At 43.0% G+C, this 21,172-nt stretch overlaps 1 protein-coding gene across 4 annotated transcripts; it reads right to left on the minus strand.

The window, feature by feature from the left end:
* Positions 1–16: 16 nt before the first annotated feature.
* Positions 17–20,277, minus strand: COG1 (component of oligomeric golgi complex 1). Of its 4 annotated transcripts, none has more exons than XM_060764232.2 (15): positions 19,834–20,258; positions 17,819–18,051; positions 16,335–16,516; positions 15,771–15,941; positions 12,485–12,641; positions 11,068–11,278; positions 8,905–9,693; positions 7,942–8,088; positions 6,154–6,315; positions 4,874–5,001; positions 3,751–3,859; positions 2,718–2,827; positions 2,560–2,638; positions 2,197–2,235; positions 17–178 (listed from the first exon to the last, which is right to left on the minus strand). In XM_060764232.2, the coding sequence occupies exons 1-14, from the start codon at positions 20,185–20,187 to the stop codon at positions 2,218–2,220; spliced, it is 2,850 nt and encodes a 949-aa protein (XP_060620215.2). In that variant the 5' UTR covers positions 20,188–20,258; the 3' UTR covers positions 17–178; positions 2,197–2,217. The 4 variants fall into 4 exon arrangements, with proteins under 4 accessions (XP_060620215.2, XP_060620216.2, XP_060620214.2 ...); XM_060764233.2 differs by having other exon boundaries at positions 17–181; XM_060764231.2 differs by lacking the exon at positions 2,197–2,235 and having other exon boundaries at positions 19,834–20,277.
* Between the last annotated feature and the right edge of the window lie 895 nt (positions 20,278–21,172).

Genomic DNA, 21,172 nt, shown 5'->3' on the forward strand with positions numbered 1-21,172 from the left:
CATACAAAGCCAGGAATACAAGAGTTCATATTTTATTGGCTCATCATTTAGTCATGCTTGAAAGCCAGCCAAGTTTAAACAAAGATGGTGTTGCTGTGTCTTCTTCCTCTGCTGCAAGCTGCTTGAATAGGGAACCAGGGCGAAAGGTCTCTTCTCTCATAAAGGCAGTAGTTGGAGTCTGCTAACAAGAACAAAAAAAAAAGTTAGTGACCCCCTTCCTAATAAAATCTAAGCTTTGCAACTCTGAGCAAGATATCTAGTAACTGCTTGAAGCCAGACAGAGAAGTCTACAATTACAGCTCTCACTGGTCAATATTTGCAGGAGATGAGGGGGTGCCTTTGTTTCCCTAAATACTTTACAGAGAACACAGAAGAACGGGGTGTTTATATATGCTGGCTCAAAAAAAGGACTCCCAGGTGGAAGGCCAATGCATGCAAATATGCTTTGGAGAATGGGGAAGCATCCAGACTACTTCCCTTATCCCAAAGCTCATTGAATAAATCCCCACCCATACTGCGTCCATGTAAGTGGAGTGGCCTGATTGGTAATGACTCTATTTGGACCAAACTTGCTAAACAAACCCTTCCTTACCCAACTTAAAGTGTTGGTGTAGTTTTGACTAAAAAATCACTCCTTTTAAAGCATAGATGATAGAAAGAAAGTAAGCAAAGCTGATTAGCTGCTGCCAGGTGATGTGGCCCACTCTCATGTGTCTAAAGTTTGAAGGCTACAAAGGCTGGCATGGGTACTATGACAATGTGGCCGCTACACTTGGCCCAGGTCGAAGCAGCCTGATCATTTCCCTTGGCCTGAGCCAGCTTAGTGGCCTACTCCCTGGCTGGCCCCTGCTGTGTACCTACATGGCCTGGCTGAAGGCCCTTGCAGGCTCTTTGCTGTGGCCATTTTGACTTGGAAGACACTAGCAACTAGAACCCACAAAGTTCTAGCTTTGACCCCACAAGATATGTACCATCAATGGGAGCCCGCCAGGAAAAGGAAGTGAAGAAGAAAGGGAAAAGAGAGCAGAGGAGAAAAGGTGGGGAAGATGTATAAGGGGGAGGGGCAGGAGAATAATAAGGAAAAGAAGGGATGGGAGATGTGAAGGAGAGATGGAGGGAAGAAAGAAGAACTAAGATGAAGGAAGGAAGAAAAGGACAAAACGAAGAGGAGGAACGTGGGGAATGAAAGAAGGAAAACGGTGACAAAGAAAGGAAATTGGAAGAAAGTAATGGAAGGAAAGAAGAAAAGAAGGGGAGATTGAGAAGAAAGGGAAAAGGAAGGGAAGGAAGGGAAAACAGTATGGCGAAGGAAGGAATTAAAAGATGAGAAAGGAGGGGGAAAGGGGCAAAAGAAGAGGGAAGAAAGAAGAGGGATGAGGGTTTATGAGGGAAAGCAAGAGAACAAGAAAAGAAAGCAAAGAGAGGACAAGGTATATGAGAGAAAGGGAGGAAGAAAAGAAAGAACTACAGAAAATGCAATGCTGGGCATAAATTGCCAAATTTTAAAGCCATGCAGTTAAATTGTTTCTTTTTCTCTAAAGTTAAAAAATGCAAAAGCTTTCAGCTTGGAAGGATTAGTTGGGCAGTTCTGTTCCTGTCACTGGGGTCCAGCACCTTCTTAATATCGAAACAGGAACAGAGATTTTTTTCCTGATTTATAGCACAATGAACACTGAGATAATCAGTAAAAGCTATCATATTAGTTCTGTGTTCCTGTCATCTAAAAATATATATACATGAGACACGCAGGTAATGTATGCTATATGCACACACACTGCAGCCATAAAAGAGAAGACTGCTGTTGCTGTATAGACATGCATAGGTAAGTTTTACAGGAGGGCTTTAAAGAGCTTTCTGAAAGCACACACAGGACAAAGTGACACTCTAGCATAATCGCAAAATAAACAGCAAGCAAGTAAAGCCACCATCCCATAGAAAACCTTCCTTTGTGTCCAACCAACTCTAACATTTTGCAGGGAGCAATAGTTTCACAGCAACACAGAAGAAAAAAATCAGATTTTTTGGTCAGTTGCTAACACATTCACTTTCTCAGATCACAAGATAACTTTGACAGCTTTCAAATTCTATGGCATATAGAATACATTTGTGTCAGAGCAATAGCTTTCTACTGATGCAAGCGTAAATGATCAGCCTACAAAAGAGAAGAAGCCACTCAGTTCACACAAGCTTTAATACCCCAACAATGTTCTTCAGGGGTTATTCGTCTGCATCATACTAGAATGAAGGGTACAAGACAGAGTTAGGCAGGCAGTCCTTTGACATTCTTACCACTCCTAAAATAAACCAAAATTAATTATACAGCGGTTTACATCTGTATTAATAAGATAATTTTTGCCAGTAATTTCTGTCCTATTCCAAGTTAATACTTAGTAAGTCAGTTTTCACCTTCTTAGAGGTATGCAAATGTACTAGTCCTGGTTTTCTATTGTTGCGGTATGGTTACCTAATTTTAACCGCCCCCTTTGCATTTAGTAAACGTTAATATCCCTTAAGAGCCAGGAATAATAGGAATAGATGAGTGAGAAGAAAGGAACCAACCTGAGGTTTATGTTCACTGTTTCTCAGAACTGACTTAGTCGCGCGAGAGCTTGACATACTGAGTGGTAACAGTCCAAATCTTTAAAAGAAAAAAAATCATTTAAAGGTGATTTGCATCTGAGGAGTACTTTGGATTGGTTACATCTCTAGTGACTTACCTGATCTGAGAAGATGCAAGAGGTAGGATGTTATGCAGTTCCTGAGACGTTAAAGTACTGCTTCGGCTGCTGTACTGATTCTCTGATCCCATTAATAAGCCAAACAAAACCTAGATCAAAGAAGAGAGTCAACTTGTTTTTAGGACAAGAGATTTCAAATGCAAAGAATTCACTCAATTATAAACATGGTTTTTAGATTTGAAGACATCACAGGAAACATACAAGAATGTAAGGATGCTCTATAACTATTACAGCTGATTAAAGCCAGTGCTTCTCTGGTTAAGGAGTGTGATACGTCATGGTTTATATGGTTGCCCATACGGTCTTATTCTTATTTATAACTATTAAAGAGAGAAATATTGGCTGGGATCCTGTCAAAGAATCACAGTGGTATAAGTCCCAACTCTGTTGCAAGTCCTTTCTTTGGGTGTTGGGGAGGTCGAATTTCTCCACAAACAGTGACCTAAATATCTTACACAACTCCACCCCTCCAAAAAAACAAAAACCTAGCTGGTGGCTGGTGAAACAAACAAGTTATTTTCCTTTATCTGGACACACAACGGCAGGCAACTGCAAGGACCTCTGGAGGTCTCTGCAGATGCTGTCATTGATTTTCACACAACTGTAAGAAAATAACTTATCTACTGTTCTCTCTGCTCATCCAACAGTGAGAAAATGGTCAGGTTCAGTGGGCTGCAGCTGAAGAAAGTTGTGTTGAAAATTAATAGGACACTATCATAGAGCTATGTTTCAAGATTTAAGGGTGCAGCTACTAATTCTAGAGAATGCTAAAGAAGTTAAGAAACACTATAAAATTAAAGTGCAGTTGCTTTTATATCTATCTTGTTAATGATTTGGGAATGAAGTGTGTTGCACCATGTATATGCTATAACAATTGTTTATTTTCAGTGACCATCCTGTCCTACAAAATATTATGTCACTGCAATGCTTTTGGAGCCAGTAAGGCTTGGTTTAGAGTAGCTAACCATGTTTTGCAATACTTATTATATCTTGTGTCAAAAGGATCGCTTACAGAGGTTCGCTGCACGAGACGATTAAGGTTGCTGTTCAAGTGTGGAGTAAATACATCCAAGTCAAAAGGATCTATATAACTCTCCAGAAAGTCTGTGTGCTTCTCAATCCTGAAATGAAATAAGAAACAATCTTGTTGATAATGTCCATTCCAAAAGAAACACACTGAGGAACAGAGAATTTCACACTAGTCCCATGGATGAAATTTAATTCCCCAGAAAGTAGAAGAAATTATTCCAAAAAAGATTAAATGAAAATACAAGTAGCAGAAATTTGAATAGTTTTCAACCAATGTGAAATGGAATTTTTAGAAAACATAGTATCCGGAATTAAACAATAAAATGTTCCTCATACAATAAAGAAAATGTCTTCTAACATCTGTTCTCATCAAGGCACCCTTGATGTAACCTCCTCTTCAATTTACTGTAGTTTTCATACTTTCGGAAGCACTGGCATGACTTTCATGTACAAATGGGCAAATACAAGCAGTATTATTATTTAACTTGTATATGAGGATAGCACAATGAATTACACGCAATTCTGAGTGAATTAATTGTTTACAGACCGCTGTGCATAAAGTTTACACATAAGGAGGTCTTGCTACTTATCATCTGCTACAAACCAAGGCTTCTTCCAAGTGACTAGAAAGGTTACTCTAGTTGCAAATAGTAAAGGTTAGGGGTGAGGGGAAGGACCATTTTTCATCCAGGCTTGCCTCCTTATGCCCCTGTTCAAACTGCCCAATGTGAGGAACTAAGCTACATCAAAATCTCATGTAGTGGAAAACTACATGGGCAGTATTCACTTTGTCATAATTTATCACACGTAAATCTTAAACCTCATCCACTTCTACTACACATCTATGATTGCAGTCAGGGCTGGCAAAAAAGGATAAATCAGTAAGAGCCAGGTATGCACAGGACAGAGTACGGTCTGCTGCGGCTGGAAAAAAATAGCAGGGGAGCCTGTGTTGTGCAGTTGGCTGAAACGGCCAAAGACAATTTTGAAAAACGGGGATTTCATGCCCAACTCTAATACCTAGTGGTTGATGACATGCCATCAAAGGACAGAGAGACCAAAACCCAAAGAACACCAAAGTTTTGAAGCTTGCCTGAGCACTGTACCTGGAATCTTGTTTGTTTCTGCTGCTTTTCATATCTTCGCTCTTGGCCGTCAAAACTATATTCAGATACCGAAGATCATATAAGAGTTGCAAAGCTCTGTTCTGAGTCATGGGTAACGTTCCTTCCTTCTGCAAAGAGAAAATGGAAGGAAAATGAAAGCCTTGCGCATAAGAAAATATTTGATTTGCTGATTGCCGCATCTTTTAAAAAGAAAAAATTAAATAAATAGTCTCTTTAATCTGAATTATGAGCAGAGAAGTGTGGTTCTTCAGATGTTGGTGTGCAACTCCTGCCAACCCTTGCCAGCATAAAAAACGAGGGATGGAGATTATATTCTAGCAAAATGAAGAACACAAGTGGACATCTTTAACCTAGATGTTGTGTTTAGTACCAAGAGTATCATCATGGATGCAGAGTAATGGGTCATGGAGATTTTATACATCTAATGCTTGTTTCATTAGGTTATGTAGCTGGTCAAATGTATGTTTCTGCAATGACCGAAATCTACTCTCACCCCGACTAGCATAGAGCCTTGTACATTTTGCTGATTTAGTGGATCCACTCTACATGGAACTAACAACCAGGACCAACATGGCAACCACCCCAAGAAAATACATACATGCCACAATCATGCCTTTGGATCAAAACCTTTCTGTGTGTCTGTTGGTCGTTGTGCACCAATCTTCATATTTAAACAAATTCATGCACACAGACATTTTCCAAAAAAAATCAAAAGCAACAAAAGTACAATGGTGATCAGCGAGGGGTGACAGGGGCAAGACTGTGAAATCTGGAAGCCCTTAGAGACAGACTGGCACATGGGCGATAGATTCAGTAGATCTAATTCAAAGTCTGAGGCCATTGAGCAGTCTGGCAGCTATATCCACAACTGAGCAGCCCTATTTAGGATCCACTCTGCTCACTTCATATGGGGATGAGCTAGAAAATGTGCCCTGAACATAGGGATGTGTGAAGAGTAATCCTTGCTTATAGTGGCATATGTATTTTAATGCTTTGCAAAGGGCACGTTGTTAGCACCAATATACAATTCAAACATAGGAGGCACAGCTTGCACTTGAGCACAGGGCTTTACTAGAGTGTGCTCTGGTTGTACTGAAGAAGGCACTGGCTTATGCGAAGAGAGCTAGGGTCCGATCACATTTTGTCCTCAGTAACTTTTGCCTTTCTTACTTTCTGATTTTCAAACACATTTTTGGGGTTGGAGTATGAAAAATAACCTCATCCAATAACGTATAGTAGTTCATCCAAGACACACACACCTTTTCCTGTTTCACTTCAGAGAGCTTTTCATAACCAGCTAATACTTCAGTCATACAAGTCTTCAACAATTCTTGCAAGGTGACCTTGGGAAGAGTGTGACCTCCGACTCGATTGACCTCTTGGCACAGGCTGAAGAGAAGGGACTGAACACACCACGATGGCTGTGAAAAAGCAGAACAGTTGAAATGTTATTTTTTGAGAAGAGATTGTTCATGCATTTGACAGTGACACTGCCCACAAGCTATATATAAAGAAATACTATAAATCAGTGTTCTTCAAACTGCTCTTCCAGATGTTTTGGACTTCAGCTCCCACAATTCCTAACATCTGGTAAGGTGGCTGGGATTTCTGGGAGCTGAAGTCCAAAACACCTAGAGGAGCACAGTTTGAGAAACACTGCTATAAATAAAGGCTGGTATAATACATTCAGTACTGAATTAAGTAGCATCTCCTACGATTACCCAGGAAGCAGCTCCTGTGAGTGATGGGTATGTCCTCCTGTTGATTGAGATCCAGCAGAGTAATATCCTCCTTTCTCTACTCCAGGGATTCTGGCCAGAGTCCTGTATGGGAGTTATGCTTTCCCATATATTGAGGGCCTGGACTTAACTTATGTGGGAATTAGAGCTAGACAGTTTTGTAATGTGTGTATCTAGTAAAGCACTACTGTTACTACATAGCAGAGCCAGCAAACTGCCTGATGCATACTGTACATTGAATGCAAAACAGACACTTTTTCCAGTATCCAAATGCACCTATTCACAATTCACTAAGAGAGTTTGTCAGCCCCTCTGTTATTTAGCTAAATATATGTAAAGCTATGCTAAGTAAAAGAGGATACAGGATTGTGATGTCTGTTCCCGACTGATGCAGTGGAGGCTGCTTGCAGGAGAGGGGTGGAAACATCTGTCTGCTGTATCCTGATCAATAGGAGCTGTCTGCAGCAGTTGCTGCCCCATCAATCAAGGCTGGGGGATTCTGATGATCACTACATATTTCCTACACTATTGAATACACAAGGATCATGAGTACAATGTGTAACACTGCATATTTATAGCTGCTATCGCAAATCCAAACCTGTGTCAAATTTTACAAGCAACTGGCTAATATTCCGTAGTAAAAATATGCATAATTTGGTACTAAGCATACTAGACAAATCTCAATTTGTATAAATATCACTTTAAAAGCTGTTTTAAACAAAGACATGGAAAAGGTCTTTGGAAAGGGATGGGAAAACACACACACTGAAGCATATGTGGAGTTTGAATCCAAAAGGTACTAAATCCCCTCCAGTGAAAAATGAGTTATAGGTGTCAAAACATTGTAGGCTAGAATGTTATGTATAGGTCAAAACTATCAAAACCTATCAAATCACTTCTCCACAGGGTTTGGAAAATTGCATTTTATAGCAAAAAAAATTTATATCCTCAGATTTTTTTTCCAATTCCTGTAAAATTTGTTCAGATGGATTTGGTACCCTTCGGAAACAAACTCTACAAGATATACTTCCAGTCCATCTGAGCCAGGCACTGGATTCTACTAGCTAACCTTCTTCCTCACTGGAAATAAATTTGGTGGGAGGAAAATGGCTATCAGGCCATAGTGTTCACTTTGTGATTCTGCATTCCTCACAAGATTGGCACTGGGAAAATGTGGGCCAAGGCTCAACAATGCTGGGAAGTTATTGGCCTATTTTGGTATCCGTTTCCTACTTCCTAGAAAAAATACTTTTCAAAACAACTATTTCTCATGGCCATCCTTATACTACTTCCCCCCTTCTATCCTACCTGGACAGGTAGCCGTATCTTGGACTTTACACTGCTTCCAGTTTCAGTCTCTTCCTCAATTTCAATCTCCTCCCAGTTGGTGGCAGTTGCCAGAATGGACCCAGGTTCATCCTTTAGCAGCGACTGTGCAAAACTCTGGACCAGGATCTAAACACAAACAAGAGTTAGAGCCAGACTGGTTCTGCTGGCTTATACAATCATAAAGCAACTGTATATAGTCACCATGCAACTTTTCAATTAAAAAATTTCTCAGAATTGTAATTTGCTGTATGGAGATCATAGCCTAACTGCTTCAAACACTTCCATTTGAAACTGTTTATTTTATTTTATTAATGAAATATTATACTCTTGTAGTGCAACCTTTTGGCCTTAACATGTTAGTAGGAGGTATGGAAGAATTATAGAAGAATTAGGTACAAGCAGCTTTAACTTCAGCTCTGGCCTATGCTACTGTATCAGACTGATGCCTTGAGGACTAAAAGCAAAGCTCTTAGCGACATTCTGTGAGTATGCAAGACCTTATGGGCCACCAGTGGCACAGCGGGTTAAACTGCTGAGCTGCTGAACTTGCTGACTGGAAGTTGAGTGGTTCAAATGTGGGGAGCAGGGTGAGTTCCCTCTGTTAGGCCCAGCTTCTGCCAACCTAGCAGTTCGAAAACATGCAAATGTGAGTAGATCAATAGATGCCACTTCTGCAGGAAGCTAACAGCGCTCCATGAAGTCACATCAGCCAAATGACCTTGGAGACGTCTACGGACAATGCCGGCTCTTTAGCTTAGAAATGGAGATGAGCACCACCCCCAGAGTTAGACATGACTAGACTTAACAGGAAACCTTTACCTTTACCTATGGGACAAAAACTAATTCCCAGCATTTTTGCCTTCTATTATCTCTTGCAGATTTCAAATGTGTAGTAGCAAAGATTCTGAAATATTGTGCCCGCTCCACATGAAGGACACTCACTTTTGCAACAGTGATGCTCCAGATCTGATAGGCGGCCAGGCTATTCTGCAGCAGCCGTTCCTTCAGTTCTTGCCATTTTGACTTGATAGGGTTCACTTCCTGAGTCTTCCCTTTCCCCGCCTTTTTCAGAGGCCAGGGGTCTCTGGTCACATTGTCTGGGCAGCCTGATTTCCCCAGGATGCACTGCTTCAAGTGTGGACACAGCTCCCCTAACGACCGACAGAGCCGTGCCATGAAAAGGACAGTGTTAATCTGGGGGTTGTGCAAAGCATCTTTACACCCCTGGAGCACTTTCTGAGCACGGCACAGCTCTCCCCGAACACAATCCAGCACATGATCCACACAGCGGATACAGTGGCTGCGCAACAACTCCTCCACCGTCCCTGCATCAGCAAATCTGTCAAAGGCAGAGTTCCTGGATTGGATCTGCTGAATGTCCTTAGATGAAGGGGAATCCGTAGGCAGGTAAGAGAGAAGATCGTCCAGTTTGGCCTTGAGTTTGGAATCCAAAGCACTGCAGAAGCTCTGGACTCCAGGGCTGTGGGCCTGAGCCTTCATGGACAATCCACTCTTGGCGAACTGGCTGCGGTTCCCCACACTGATCCAAGCAGCATCAGGTGGCAAGTCATTAGGATTCTCTGACCATAAGAAGGAAGCCATGTTATGTTCAAAGAGGATGCTCTTGTTGGGAGCAGAAGCGTCAAATTTAGTCTCAAGCTCCTGTACAGCCTGAACAAGGAGCTCTCTGGAGCTGCTGGAGATGTCATCAAATCCTTCCTCTGTCAGTGTCTGGGAAGCGGGGGTGGGGGGGGAAGAGAGATGAAAAGATCATTACACAACTGTTTATGGTTCCAAGCAGAGCTCAAAGAATGGTTTTAAGCCATGATAGAAAATGCATGGCTTTACAGAAACTGGAACTTCTAGGTGGTATTTGTGGAGTTTGTTTCCAAAAGGTACCACTTCACCTGAACAAATTTTACATAATAAAAAAATGTGCTGAGGATTCACATTCTTTTGTTATAGAATGCAATTTTCCACACCCTATACTGAAGTGATTTGACACATTTTGTTTACTCAGTTAGCCCAGTTAACATCTTTGGTAATAAGCAACTTATGTACCCCCAATTAATTATGTTGGCTCTGGGAAATTGATGCTTTTGTTTAATGCTTTGTTCTATATTGATATAATTTATTTGATAGGTTATGTCTTATCTTAATTTTAGATGTTAAGTTATAATGTTTTATATGTTGGGTTATTATTTTTGCTATTGTGTGTGTATTAGTTGTCGTATTCAGACATTGAATGTTTGCCTTTTTGTAACTGGAATCCACCCTGAGTCCCTTCGGGGAAATAGGGCAGAATATAAATAAAGTTTTATATTTTACTGACACAAAAACACAGTATGACACAGCAAACAAGATATATATGCTGGATTTCCTATCACAAAATCATTAGTCAAACACTTCCCAAGCGCTTAGGACTGTGTGAAGTATTTTCGAATGATCCAAGTAAGGTCACCTTTTGCAGTTGACAGATTGTGATTTTGTCAGTTTTTATTGTTTTATGTTGTTGTTGTTGTTATTATTGTTATTATTATTATTATTATTATTATTATTATTATTAGTAGTAGTAGTAGTAGTAGTATCTGTACATAATATTCTATTCCTGGCTAACAATATGCTGACACTTATAACTTATTTTTCTATTTCTTTTGGATTTGGCAGTTTTTGGAAACAATCTCCATATTTAGTCTCAAATGTCTCTAGACTAGAATTGGTAGCCAAGAATATTCCTGCCTCTGGAAAGTAGGCAAAGAAGTACATGAAGTATGGAGGACATGCACAAATGGGAAACATTCAGAGTGAATTATGGACATATGAGAAAGCAATAGGAAAATAAAAAAAAAACAAGAGCTGGGTTCAATGTAGATTGCCTTAGCATTGTGTTATTAATAATGAAGACCAGATGGCAGCCCTCAAATGATGGACATTTCTTTCCTGTAGTAATTATTCAAGAACTAAAGAAAAACTTTTAGTCCATCTCCAACAACTCTAGTTAGGTCTACACAGAAAAGGCTATTGTCCACCAAAGAGCCATTTTTTGGTACTGGACATTTGGCTGAATCTGGTGGCCTACCTAGCCAAGATGAATTACAATCTTACCTGTAACCTGTTCAAGAAGAGTTGCCGTAACAGATCTTCCCAGAGAGAGAGGGGCTTGTCAAGAAGACGGCGACATACTGTTTCCCAGTTTTGACTCATGGACTCACTAGTGAGCAGCTCCCATACAGCATCACGGATCCCAGCCAAACCTTTCAGGCTTTTCACATACACCAGCAGGCTTGTGATCCCAGATACGATATCTTCATTGCAGCTGAAATAAACACAAGCCAGTGAGTGGGTGGATGCATGGCTCCCTCTGAAATTTGGTGGGCATGTCCTTTCTTTCATCTTTATTACCAGAAGCCTAGTAATAGTTCTCAAGAGTATTACTAGCTTTGCTAGCTTTATCCAGTTAGATTAAACCTTACTATGGTGAGTCAAGCACCACTAATTTCAGGGATGGACAACTGCAATGTGTTTTGTGTGGAGCTCCATTTGGGCATGGAATGGTAGCGGTTTCAAACTGTAGTGGCCCACCTCTTCTTCTGGGTGTCCTTTAGAAGTGATAAACCATTAGCAAAGGAATAGCAGAAGGAGCAGCTTCTTCCTTAAGATCACTGTGAGATTGCTTTGATCAGGTGAAGGGAACTGGCTGTATAGAGAGAAGGTATGCTTGCCAGAAGTCATAAAACAGGCCTATGTGGTGGCAATCTCACAGTAAAAAAACCCTCCGCTAATGACTGCTTCTACAACACAAGTATGTGTTCTGGCCTTAACTAGTGTTATCTCTAGTAGTATATCATTTAACTAATCATAAACCATGGTAGCATTTTATAACTTTATGTTTTATCATTTTTATGTGGTATTTTTAGATTGTTTACTTTTTTGTCCAATATGTGATGAAGGACAGTATACAGACAGTCCCCGAGTTACAAGCATCTGACTTATAAACAATTCACAGTTAAGAACAGGAGTGAGACAGCAGATAGTGAGAGGAATCTATCTCTAGGAAGGAAAATTTACCCCTAAAAGAGTTAACATGGGAAAAAGGGGTCTCAAGTGAAGTTTTATAACCAATCCTTGTTTCCACAACAAGCCACATTTTTCAAAATCCAATTATTATAGGGACAGAAAGTGATGTGAAATCTTCTGAACAAGGGCACAGAAAGCAAAGCAAACAGCACAGGAGTGTTAACCCTTCCCTATGCCATCCAAAGCTAAAGCATATATTTTTGGCCTGAGTTAACTTATGTATAAATTCAACTTAAGAACAAACCTACATATCTTGTTCATAACTTGGGGACTGGCTGTAAATGTGAAAAGCTAAAATCCCGATCTTTTCATCTCTTTCTCTTTCTCTACGATCCTTCTCCGACGCCAAACACAATCATTTTCACATTATCAAAGATACAATGTGCTTTTCAACTTGGCCACAAAGGAAAATGCCTCTAGCCAGCTAAGTTCTTTACAGACTCACACATTGATCCATTTCTGGAGGGTGTCTTTTAGGTAATCCTGGCTAATGGGATGTGCCAAAGTCCTGAGTGCTGGCTGGAATTCTGTGACAGAAGATGGCAAGTGTTTGAAGGAGCTGCTCAACTTGCTTTCTTCATTCAAAACTGTGATGCCTTTACCTTGGAGAATTGTGGAGAAAAGACAGATATTTGGCCACTGAGGATCAAATGAATCTCTAAGTCACCATTTCACACTTTTTGGATATACATCGTTTCACTACCCAGTAATTCAGTTTTACTAACAAACCAAAGGTTAAACCAACTCCTTATTAGAGATACAGACACAGAAATAAATTGTAATAATGAAATGTATGGAGAAACAATATATTTCAAGGAAAGCTTTTCATCTATCTATCTATCTATCTATCTATCTATCTATCTATTATTATTATTATTAATATTATTATTATTATTACTTTATTTGTACCCCGCTAGCATCTCCCGAAGGATTCGATGCGGCTTACACAGGCCGAAGCCCCAAAACACAAAACAACAATACAATACCTAAAGCAAATTAAAAACAGTTAAGCAGAAAACAATAACAGTAACAATACAACAAGGCCAATATATATATATATATATATATATATATATATATATATATATATATGTATGTATGTATATATGCATGCTCTGGTCACTCAAAAAATTATGATTTTGTCATTTGGGAGTTGTAGTTGCTGGGATTTATAGTTCACCTACAATCAAATAGCATTCTGAACTCCACGAACGATGGAATTGAACCAAACTTGGCACACAGAACTCCCATGACCAACAGAAAATACTGGAAGGGTTTGGGGGTTGCAGTTCACCAACATCCAAACAGCACTGTGGACTCAAACAATAATGGATCTGGACCAAACTTAGCACAAGCACTCAATATGCCCAAATATGAGCACAGATGGAGTTTGGGGGAAATAGACCTTGACATTTGGGAGTTTTAGTCACTGGGATTCACAGTTCACCTACAACCAAAGAGCCTACAACCCTTTACGGCTCCGGCCCAGCATACCTGTCTGAACGTATCTCCTTCTACGTCCCACCTCGGAGTTTAAGATCTTCTGGGGAGGCCCTGCTCTCGGCCCCACCTTTATCACAAGTGAGGCTGGTGGGGACGAGGGACAGGGCCTTCTCGGTGGTGGCCCCTCGCCTGTGGAATGCACTCCCCAGGGAAATTAGGGCATCAACAACCCTCCTCTCCTTCAGGAGGAAGTTAAAAACCTGGATATGGGACCAGGCCTTTGGGTAAGCTGGCAGATGGACAAAGACAAGGATGACCAGAGCAGGAAAGGACAATGACAATGCTGGATGGATTATGGAATTATAAATCGGCGAACATTGGCCACAGGATGATTTTATTACTGTTATTGTATTGATGTGATTTTTAACTACTGACAATTGTTGATGATAAATTGTAAATTGTATATTGTACTTTGTGAATTGTTGGGCATCAAATTGTGCCTTTTTTGTAAGCCGCCCTGAGTCCCCCCTAGGGGGTTGAGAAGGGTGGGGTAGAAGCACTCCAAATAAATAAATAAATAAATTTCTGAACCCCACAAACGACAGAATCGGGGCAAACTTCCCACCCAGAATCCCCATGACCAACAGAAAATACTTAATCCAATCCAAGAAAACGTAATCAAAGTCCTGCTGACAAAGAGCCATCCAGCCATATATATAGATAGATAGATAGATAGATAGATAGATATGATTCACACAGAGAGAGAGATATAATATCCTAGATTTGAAAGGGACCCCTAAAGAAGGACAATTATATGTTGCTTGTTCCAGAGTAGGCAAACCAGACAATATCCACATCAACACTGACAAAGAAACAACAAGGAATACTGTTTACCCACAAGCATTAAGACGTTACATATATTAGAAACCATTACTTTATTTTTCAGATCACCAGACTGGGCCACAGCAACGCGTGGCAGGGGACAGCTAGTATTTTAAAAAATAGGATTTTTTAAGGGTGAAATGGGCCCATATGTTGGATGGAGCCTGTGTTGGATGGGGCCACACTCCCCCTGAAGATGCAGGTTCGCAGCTTGGGTGTGATCCTGGACTCATCGCTGAGCCTGGAACCCCAGGTTTCGGCGGTGACCAGGGGAGCATTTGCACAGCTAAAGCTTGTGCGCCAGCTGCGCCCATACCTTGGGAAGTCTGACTTGGCCACGGTAGTCCACGCTCTGGTTACATCCCGTTTAGACTACTGCAACGCTCTCTACGTGGGGTTGCCTTTGAAGACAACTCGGAAGCTCCAACTAGTCCAACGCTCGGCAGCCATGATTTTAACAGGAGCGGAGCGCAGGGAGCATACAACCCCCCTGTTGCGCCAACTCCACTGGCTACCGATCTGCTACCGGGCTGAATTCAAAGTGCTGGCGTTGGCCTTTAAAGCCCTAAACGGTTCCGGCCCAAGCTACCTATCTGACTGCATCTCTGCCTATGAACCCACCAGGAGTTTGAGATCTTCCGGGGAGACCCTGCTCTCGATCCCGCCTGCTTCTCAAGCTCGGCTGGCGGGGACGAGAGATAGGGCCTTTTCTGTGGTGGCCCCCCGGCTTTGGAACACCCTCCCCATAGAGGTATGATCAGCCCCTTCGCTGATGGTGTTTCGGAAAAGATTGAAGACATGGATGTTTAAACAAGCATTCGGTTAATCCGTTGTAACGAATTGTGATGACTAAGGATTGGTTATACACGGACGATGAATTTTGGATTACGATTCCAGTTATGAGATGCATAGGATTGTTATTGGTGGCCCAATAATTTGTACTGTATATGTGTTTTATGCTTTTAACTGAATATTGTTTTTTAAATGTTGTAAACCGCAATGAGTCGCCGATTTAGGCTGAGATATTAGCGGTATACAAGTGCATTAATAAATAAATAAATAAATAATAATATGAGGTTGACACTCTGGCACTTTAGTTTGAATTGATGGCAGCTAGTTTAAACTACAGATGTTTCTGTTTTTTAAACTGTGTTATTTTATTTTATGTGTTGATAGTCATTTACAATTCTTTAAGCAATATTGTTTCATACTCATATATTGTTTATGTTATATACTGAACTGCAGTGTAAGCCACCCAAGTCCCTTTTGTGAGATGGTAGTGGAATATAAATAAAGTTTATTGTTATTATTACACTCTGGAGCTGACACACTAATGTGTCACAATACACAGTTTGGAAAGCTCTGCTCAAAGCAAACAAGAAACCCCCACGGGCCCCATGATTCACCTGTTGGGTGCTGACTTGTGATGGTCTCCAAAGTTGAAAAAAGCAAACCACAGGGAAGAGATGGATCTGCTGGTGTTCCTTCTGGCAGTGTATAGAAGAGGGCATGAGCCTGAAACAACGTTGTGGCTAGGAGATCCACCAAGGAGCAGACTTGCGCTTTTATGCCAGCATCTGTGTTCATTTAAAAAAAAGTTTAGTCAACAAGTAATTGAAGCCATATACATATTCTCATTAGACAGCTAAGAAGCAAAGCAGTAGTATATTCATGATAGATGGGTGTGTGTGTGCATGTCTTCAAGTCATTTCTGACAATAATCATAAGGAAAACCTATAACAGGGTTTCCTTGGCAATACTTATTCAGAGGATTTTTTTTTCATTGCTGTCCTCTCATTCAACAGAAGTGAGAAGTCCAGTGCATTTCAATGGCTGAGTGGAGAACCAAGGTCTCCCAGCCCACCACTCAAAATATTAAAAAAAAACCTGGCTGTCAAGATGAAAGACCTTTATATGGCTTAGAGAAGGAGAAAGATTGTGCTGTGTCTGCACCATGCAGTTGTACTGACCGTGATGAGGCTGATTCAGAAGCTGCTGGATCGCAGACTTCCTGGCCAGCAGAAAATCTGCAAGAGCCTGGCGTGGAGAACTATCCTCAAGAAGCATGGCTGCGCACAAGGCCTCTGCTACTCCTTGATCCTGAACAGTCTGGGATTTTAGCAGGGACTTACTCTCCTGTAGAATAGTCGACCTGATTGGGAATATATGAGACGTGGTCAAGAGTTCTGACAAAGGATTTTAAACTTCAGAGCAAAGCTCAGGGAGAAAGAGGATCATCATTTGAAACCATGTAACACTGAGAAGGAAAAGCAGGCTTGCATACCTGACAATACCACCCTCAAAAGACTTGGCATACTTCAACCAAAGAATTTCTGAAATGCTGCAAATCAGGGCATTGGGGAATGATGTCTGTCACACTCTCCAAGAATACGCAAAGAGAAAGACCTGCCACAACTATTAATGATAATTCAAGTAATCTGGGAGTCTGAATGCAGAGCAACAATCAGAGCAGTAGAGCCAATGATCTGTTCTGCTTAACATGGAAAGGAAGCATTACTTAGAAATGTGAAAAGAGGAATAACAGACCTTCCAAACCGGGTTTTCCAACTTTTGGGAAAGACAAGCACTGTCAATGGGAATCTTCAGAACCCCTCTCTTACCTTAGATACTACTAGGCTACCTACTCAAGGGAGCCCCCAGTGGTGCAATGGGTTAAACCCTTGTGCCAGCAGGACTGCTGGCCAAAAGGTCGGCAGTTCAAATCGGGGGGAGAGGCGTGGCCTATGTCTGTCAGCTCCTGCTCCCCATGCGGGGACATAAGAGAAGCTTTCCACAGGGTGATAAACATCCAGGTGTCCCCTGGGCAACCTCCTTGCAGACAGCCAATTCTCTCACACGAGAAGCAGCTTGCAGTTTCTCAAGTTGCTCCTGACATGGGGGAAAAAAAAACACCTACCCAATTGCCAGCAAGTTTTAAAAATCAGTTTTCTATACAGAAAGCAAAATATGGGATGAAACACATCATGTGTTTTATGTTTTTACTGCCAGCTCAAAAATATCTCAAATGCTCTTTGTGACTAATCCACTTCCTTGTATGCAAAAGAACAAAGGACCTAATTTGACTTCCAAGTTATAAAGCTTCAATTGCCTGAACAAACGACGGCCAAAGAATCTATGTAGACGTGTTCACACCCTTAACACACACACATAAATCACTGGTGGTTTTTCAAGTTTCAACATACATTCCTATCAGAAATTCTTTACAATTCTGAAGGATAAAAACTGAACATCTATGCTTGGTGTTAGCATAGCATTTATGAATTCTGGGCTTGTTGGGAGTGAGGAGGGATATTTCCCATAATTTTACTTCTTTGTTACCACACTGAGATCTTGCAACAGGAAGGTGCATTGAAAAGACAATAAGGCAATAAAGGAAGCAATAATCAAAGACAGAGAAAGAGACAGACAGACAGAGCATAAGTGGGTTACTTACCGAAAGTGGCTGGCTGCTGCTACTTGTCGTGCAAGGATAGGGAAGCGCGCCAAAATTGGGCTGTAGCGGGTGCCAGAAGAATCCAACTGCAGGAGCCCATGGAGGTGGCAGCACAGCAGGTACAACTGGGTAGCATACAGGTACTGGCAGGACTCCATGGCACTCCAGATTTTCTCAGGAATCTGCAGCAGGAGCTGGATCTGTGCTGCCAAGCAATAGAACTTCTCCTGCGACTGAAGAAACATGGGACACCTGTGAAGATCCTGCTGACCAATGCAAGCATGAAGCCAAAACCGGAGCGGGGAGGCAGTGGCGGAGCCAACTCAATGCTGGCGAGGGTGAAGACAGCCCAGTAGGCTACCACGCTGCCGGCTTGGTAGCAAAGCCTGCCACTCCTCCTCCTCACCCCCTCCTTCCCTCTCTCCACCCTCCTCTTTTTCAGGCTCCACCACGTGGGGATGCCAAGGGCGAGGGAGACGAGGGAGAAATGATCCAACGAACTTTATACCCAGGTACAAGACGACTCCCCACTTTTGAGATGATTTTCCTGGCTTAGAAAGTCGTCTTGTACCCCGGAATATACGGTAGTCTGATAACATCGAGGTGGAAGGTGGTCACCAGGCACGGGCAAACTTTAGGCCTTCAGGTATTTTGAAATTCAATTCCCACAATACTTTGTTGTTGTTTGTTCGTTCAGTCACTTCCGACTCTTAGTGACCTCATGGCCCAGCCCACCCCAAAGCTCCCTGTCGGCCGTCACCACTCCCAGCTCCTTCAAGGTCAAGCCAGTCACTTCAAGGATGCCATCCATCTTGCCCTTGGTCGGCCCCTCTTCCTTTTTCCTTCCATTTTCCCCAGCATCATTGTCTTCTCTAAGCTTTCCTGTCTTCTCATGATGTGGCCAAAGTACTTCATCTTGGCCTCTAATATCTTTCCCTCCAATGAGCAGTCAGGCTTTATTTCCTGAAGTATGGACTTAGGTAAAGGTTTCCCCTGGCATTAAGTCTAGTTGCGTCCAACTCTGTGGGTTGGTGTTAATCTCAATTTCTAAGCTGAAGAGCTGGTGTTGTCCGTAGATGGACATGTGGCCAGCATGACTGCGTGGAGTGCCATTACTATCCCGCCGGAGTAGTACCTATTGATCTACTTCATGTTTTCGAACTGCTAGGTTGGCAGAAGCTGGGCCTAACAGCAGGAGCTCACACCACTCTCCGGATTCGAATCATAGAATCTCAGAGTTGGAAGAGACCTTGTGGGCCATCTAGTCCAACGCCCTGTCAAGAAGGAGGAAAATTGCATTCAAAGCACGCCTGACAGTTGGCCATCCAGCCTCTGCTTAAAAGCCTCTAGAGAAGGAGCCTTTACCACACTCCAGGGCAGAAAGTTCTCCTGCTGAACAGCTCTCAGTCAGGAAGTTCTTCCTGATGTTCAGATGGAATCTCCTTTCCTGTAGTTTGACGCCATTGTTCCATGCCCTAGTACAGTGTGAATCAGGCATGGGCAAACTTTGGCCCTCCAGGTGTGAATCAGGCAGGGATAAACTTTGACCTTCCTTTGGCCGCCCTTATCCAGGGCAGCAGAAAACAAGCTTGCTCCCTCCTCCCTATGACTTCCCCTCACATATTTATACACGGCCATCATGTCTCCTCTCAGCCTTCTGCAGGCTAAACATGGCCAGCTCTTTAAGCCCTTCCTCATAGGGCTTGTTCACCAGACCCTTCAGTCGCCCTCCTCTGGACACATTCCAGCTTGTGGACATCTCCCTTCAACTGTGGTGCCCAGAGTTGAACAGAGTATTCCAGTCAGGAAGTTCAGCAGCTCAGTTCAGCAGTTTAACCCACTGCACCACCAAGAATTGTGGGAATTGAAGTCCAAAACCCCTGGAGGGCTAAAGTTTGTCCATGCCTGATTCACACTGTACATTAATGCTGCCTGACATCCCTTTGACCACTAAGGCATCATGAGAGCTGTAGCTTCCCCCAGAAAGAGAGACAGAGAGAGATGCCGCAACGCACCTGGGCGGCAGGGGGCGCTGTTGGCGGGGCCGCCCTCCTCCCCTTGGCGCCGTCCTGCCTCTGCTGCTGCTGCTGGCGCTGCAATCCCCTCACGGCCTCCAGGAGGCGCTGTGCGCTGAGCCGCATCTCCGCGATGGTGTCTGCCGCCTCGATGAGGTCCCGGTAGCGCTCGCCCACCATCTGCCGCAGCTCCTCGCGCTTCCCCTCGATGCCCGCGCGCAGGCGCCGCTCCACCGCCCGCAGCTCCGCCGCCGTGTGCGCCTCGAACAGCGACTCCGCCGCCCCCGGACCGCCCCGCTTCAGGCAGGCCATCGCCGCCGCCGCCGCCGCCTCCTCCCTTCCCGCCGCCGCCATCGCGCCGAAGCCCTCGCCTTTCGCCACCCGGAACCGTCCCCTCTGCCCTCCCCTTGACGTGTCACCGCCCGCCATCTTTGAGCAGGGCAGAGCGTCGCCTGGTTGGCCGGGAAGAACTTGGCGTCCTATCCCGAACCCCCTGGCGCCATATTTGAAGAGGGCACGTCGGACGTCCCTTTGGTCACGTGACGTCTCTCGCCCACATTTGTTTACCCTTCATACTATAGAACAGGCCTGGGCAAACTTGGGCCCTCCGGGTGTTTTGGACTTCAACTCCCACAATTCCTAACAGCCCAGGCCTGTTCTATAGAACCATATTATGCAGCACTCTTTGGCAGAAAAGGCTAAAGACCTTGTCAAACTACAACTCCCAGAATCCCATAGTATTTTTTTCTTCATGTCTGCAAGTCGGTTCTGGTGTGAGAGAATTCGCCATCTGCAAGGACATCGCCCAGGGGACGCCCAGATGTTTTGATGTTTTTACTATCGGGTTTTTGTAGGTTTTTTCAGGCTATATGGCCATGGTCTAGAGGCATTCTTTTCTGACCTTTCACCTGCATCTATGGCAAGCATCCTCAGAGGTAGTTCTACCTACAACAACCCAGTGATTCTGGCCATGAAAGCTTTCGACAATACGTTTTTACCATCCTTCCTGCATGGGAAGCTGGAGCTGTCAGGCGGGAGCTCACCCTGATCCTCAGATTCAAACCGTAGACCTTCCGTTCAGCAGTCCTATTGGCACAAGGGTTTAACCCATTGCACCACCAGGGGCTCCTCCCATCGCACTGAGCTATGGCAGTTAAAGCATTCATTCTACAGTTTAGATCAGGGGTCCCCAAACTAAGGCCCGGGAGGCAGATATGACCCTTCAAGGTCATTTACCCGGCCCTTGCTCAGAGTCAACCTAAGTCTGAAATGACTTGAAAGCACACAACAACAACCCTATCTCATCAGCCAAAAGCAGGCCCACACTTCCCATACACTA

The sequence above is a fragment of the Anolis sagrei genome, chromosome 2 (genome assembly GCF_037176765.1).
Source record: "Anolis sagrei isolate rAnoSag1 chromosome 2, rAnoSag1.mat, whole genome shotgun sequence".
Classification (NCBI taxonomy): Eukaryota; Metazoa; Chordata; class Lepidosauria; order Squamata; family Dactyloidae; genus Anolis; species Anolis sagrei.

What these genes read in the sequence shown, in the direction of transcription:
- COG1 (XM_060764231.2), bottom strand. Translation starts at nt 20,262, where the DNA reads ATGGCGGGCGGTGACACGTCAAGGGGAGGGCAGAGGGGACGGTTCCGG. An exon ending in TCTTCTTGAACAGGTTACAG is followed by an intron (nt 9,694 to 11,067) that starts GTAAGATTGTAA and finishes CCCGCTTCCCAG; the next exon opens with ACACTGACAGAGGAAGGATT. An exon ending in AGAAACAAACAAGATTCCAG is followed by an intron (nt 3,860 to 4,873) that starts GTACAGTGCTCA and finishes ATTTCATTTCAG; the next exon opens with GATTGAGAAGCACACAGACT.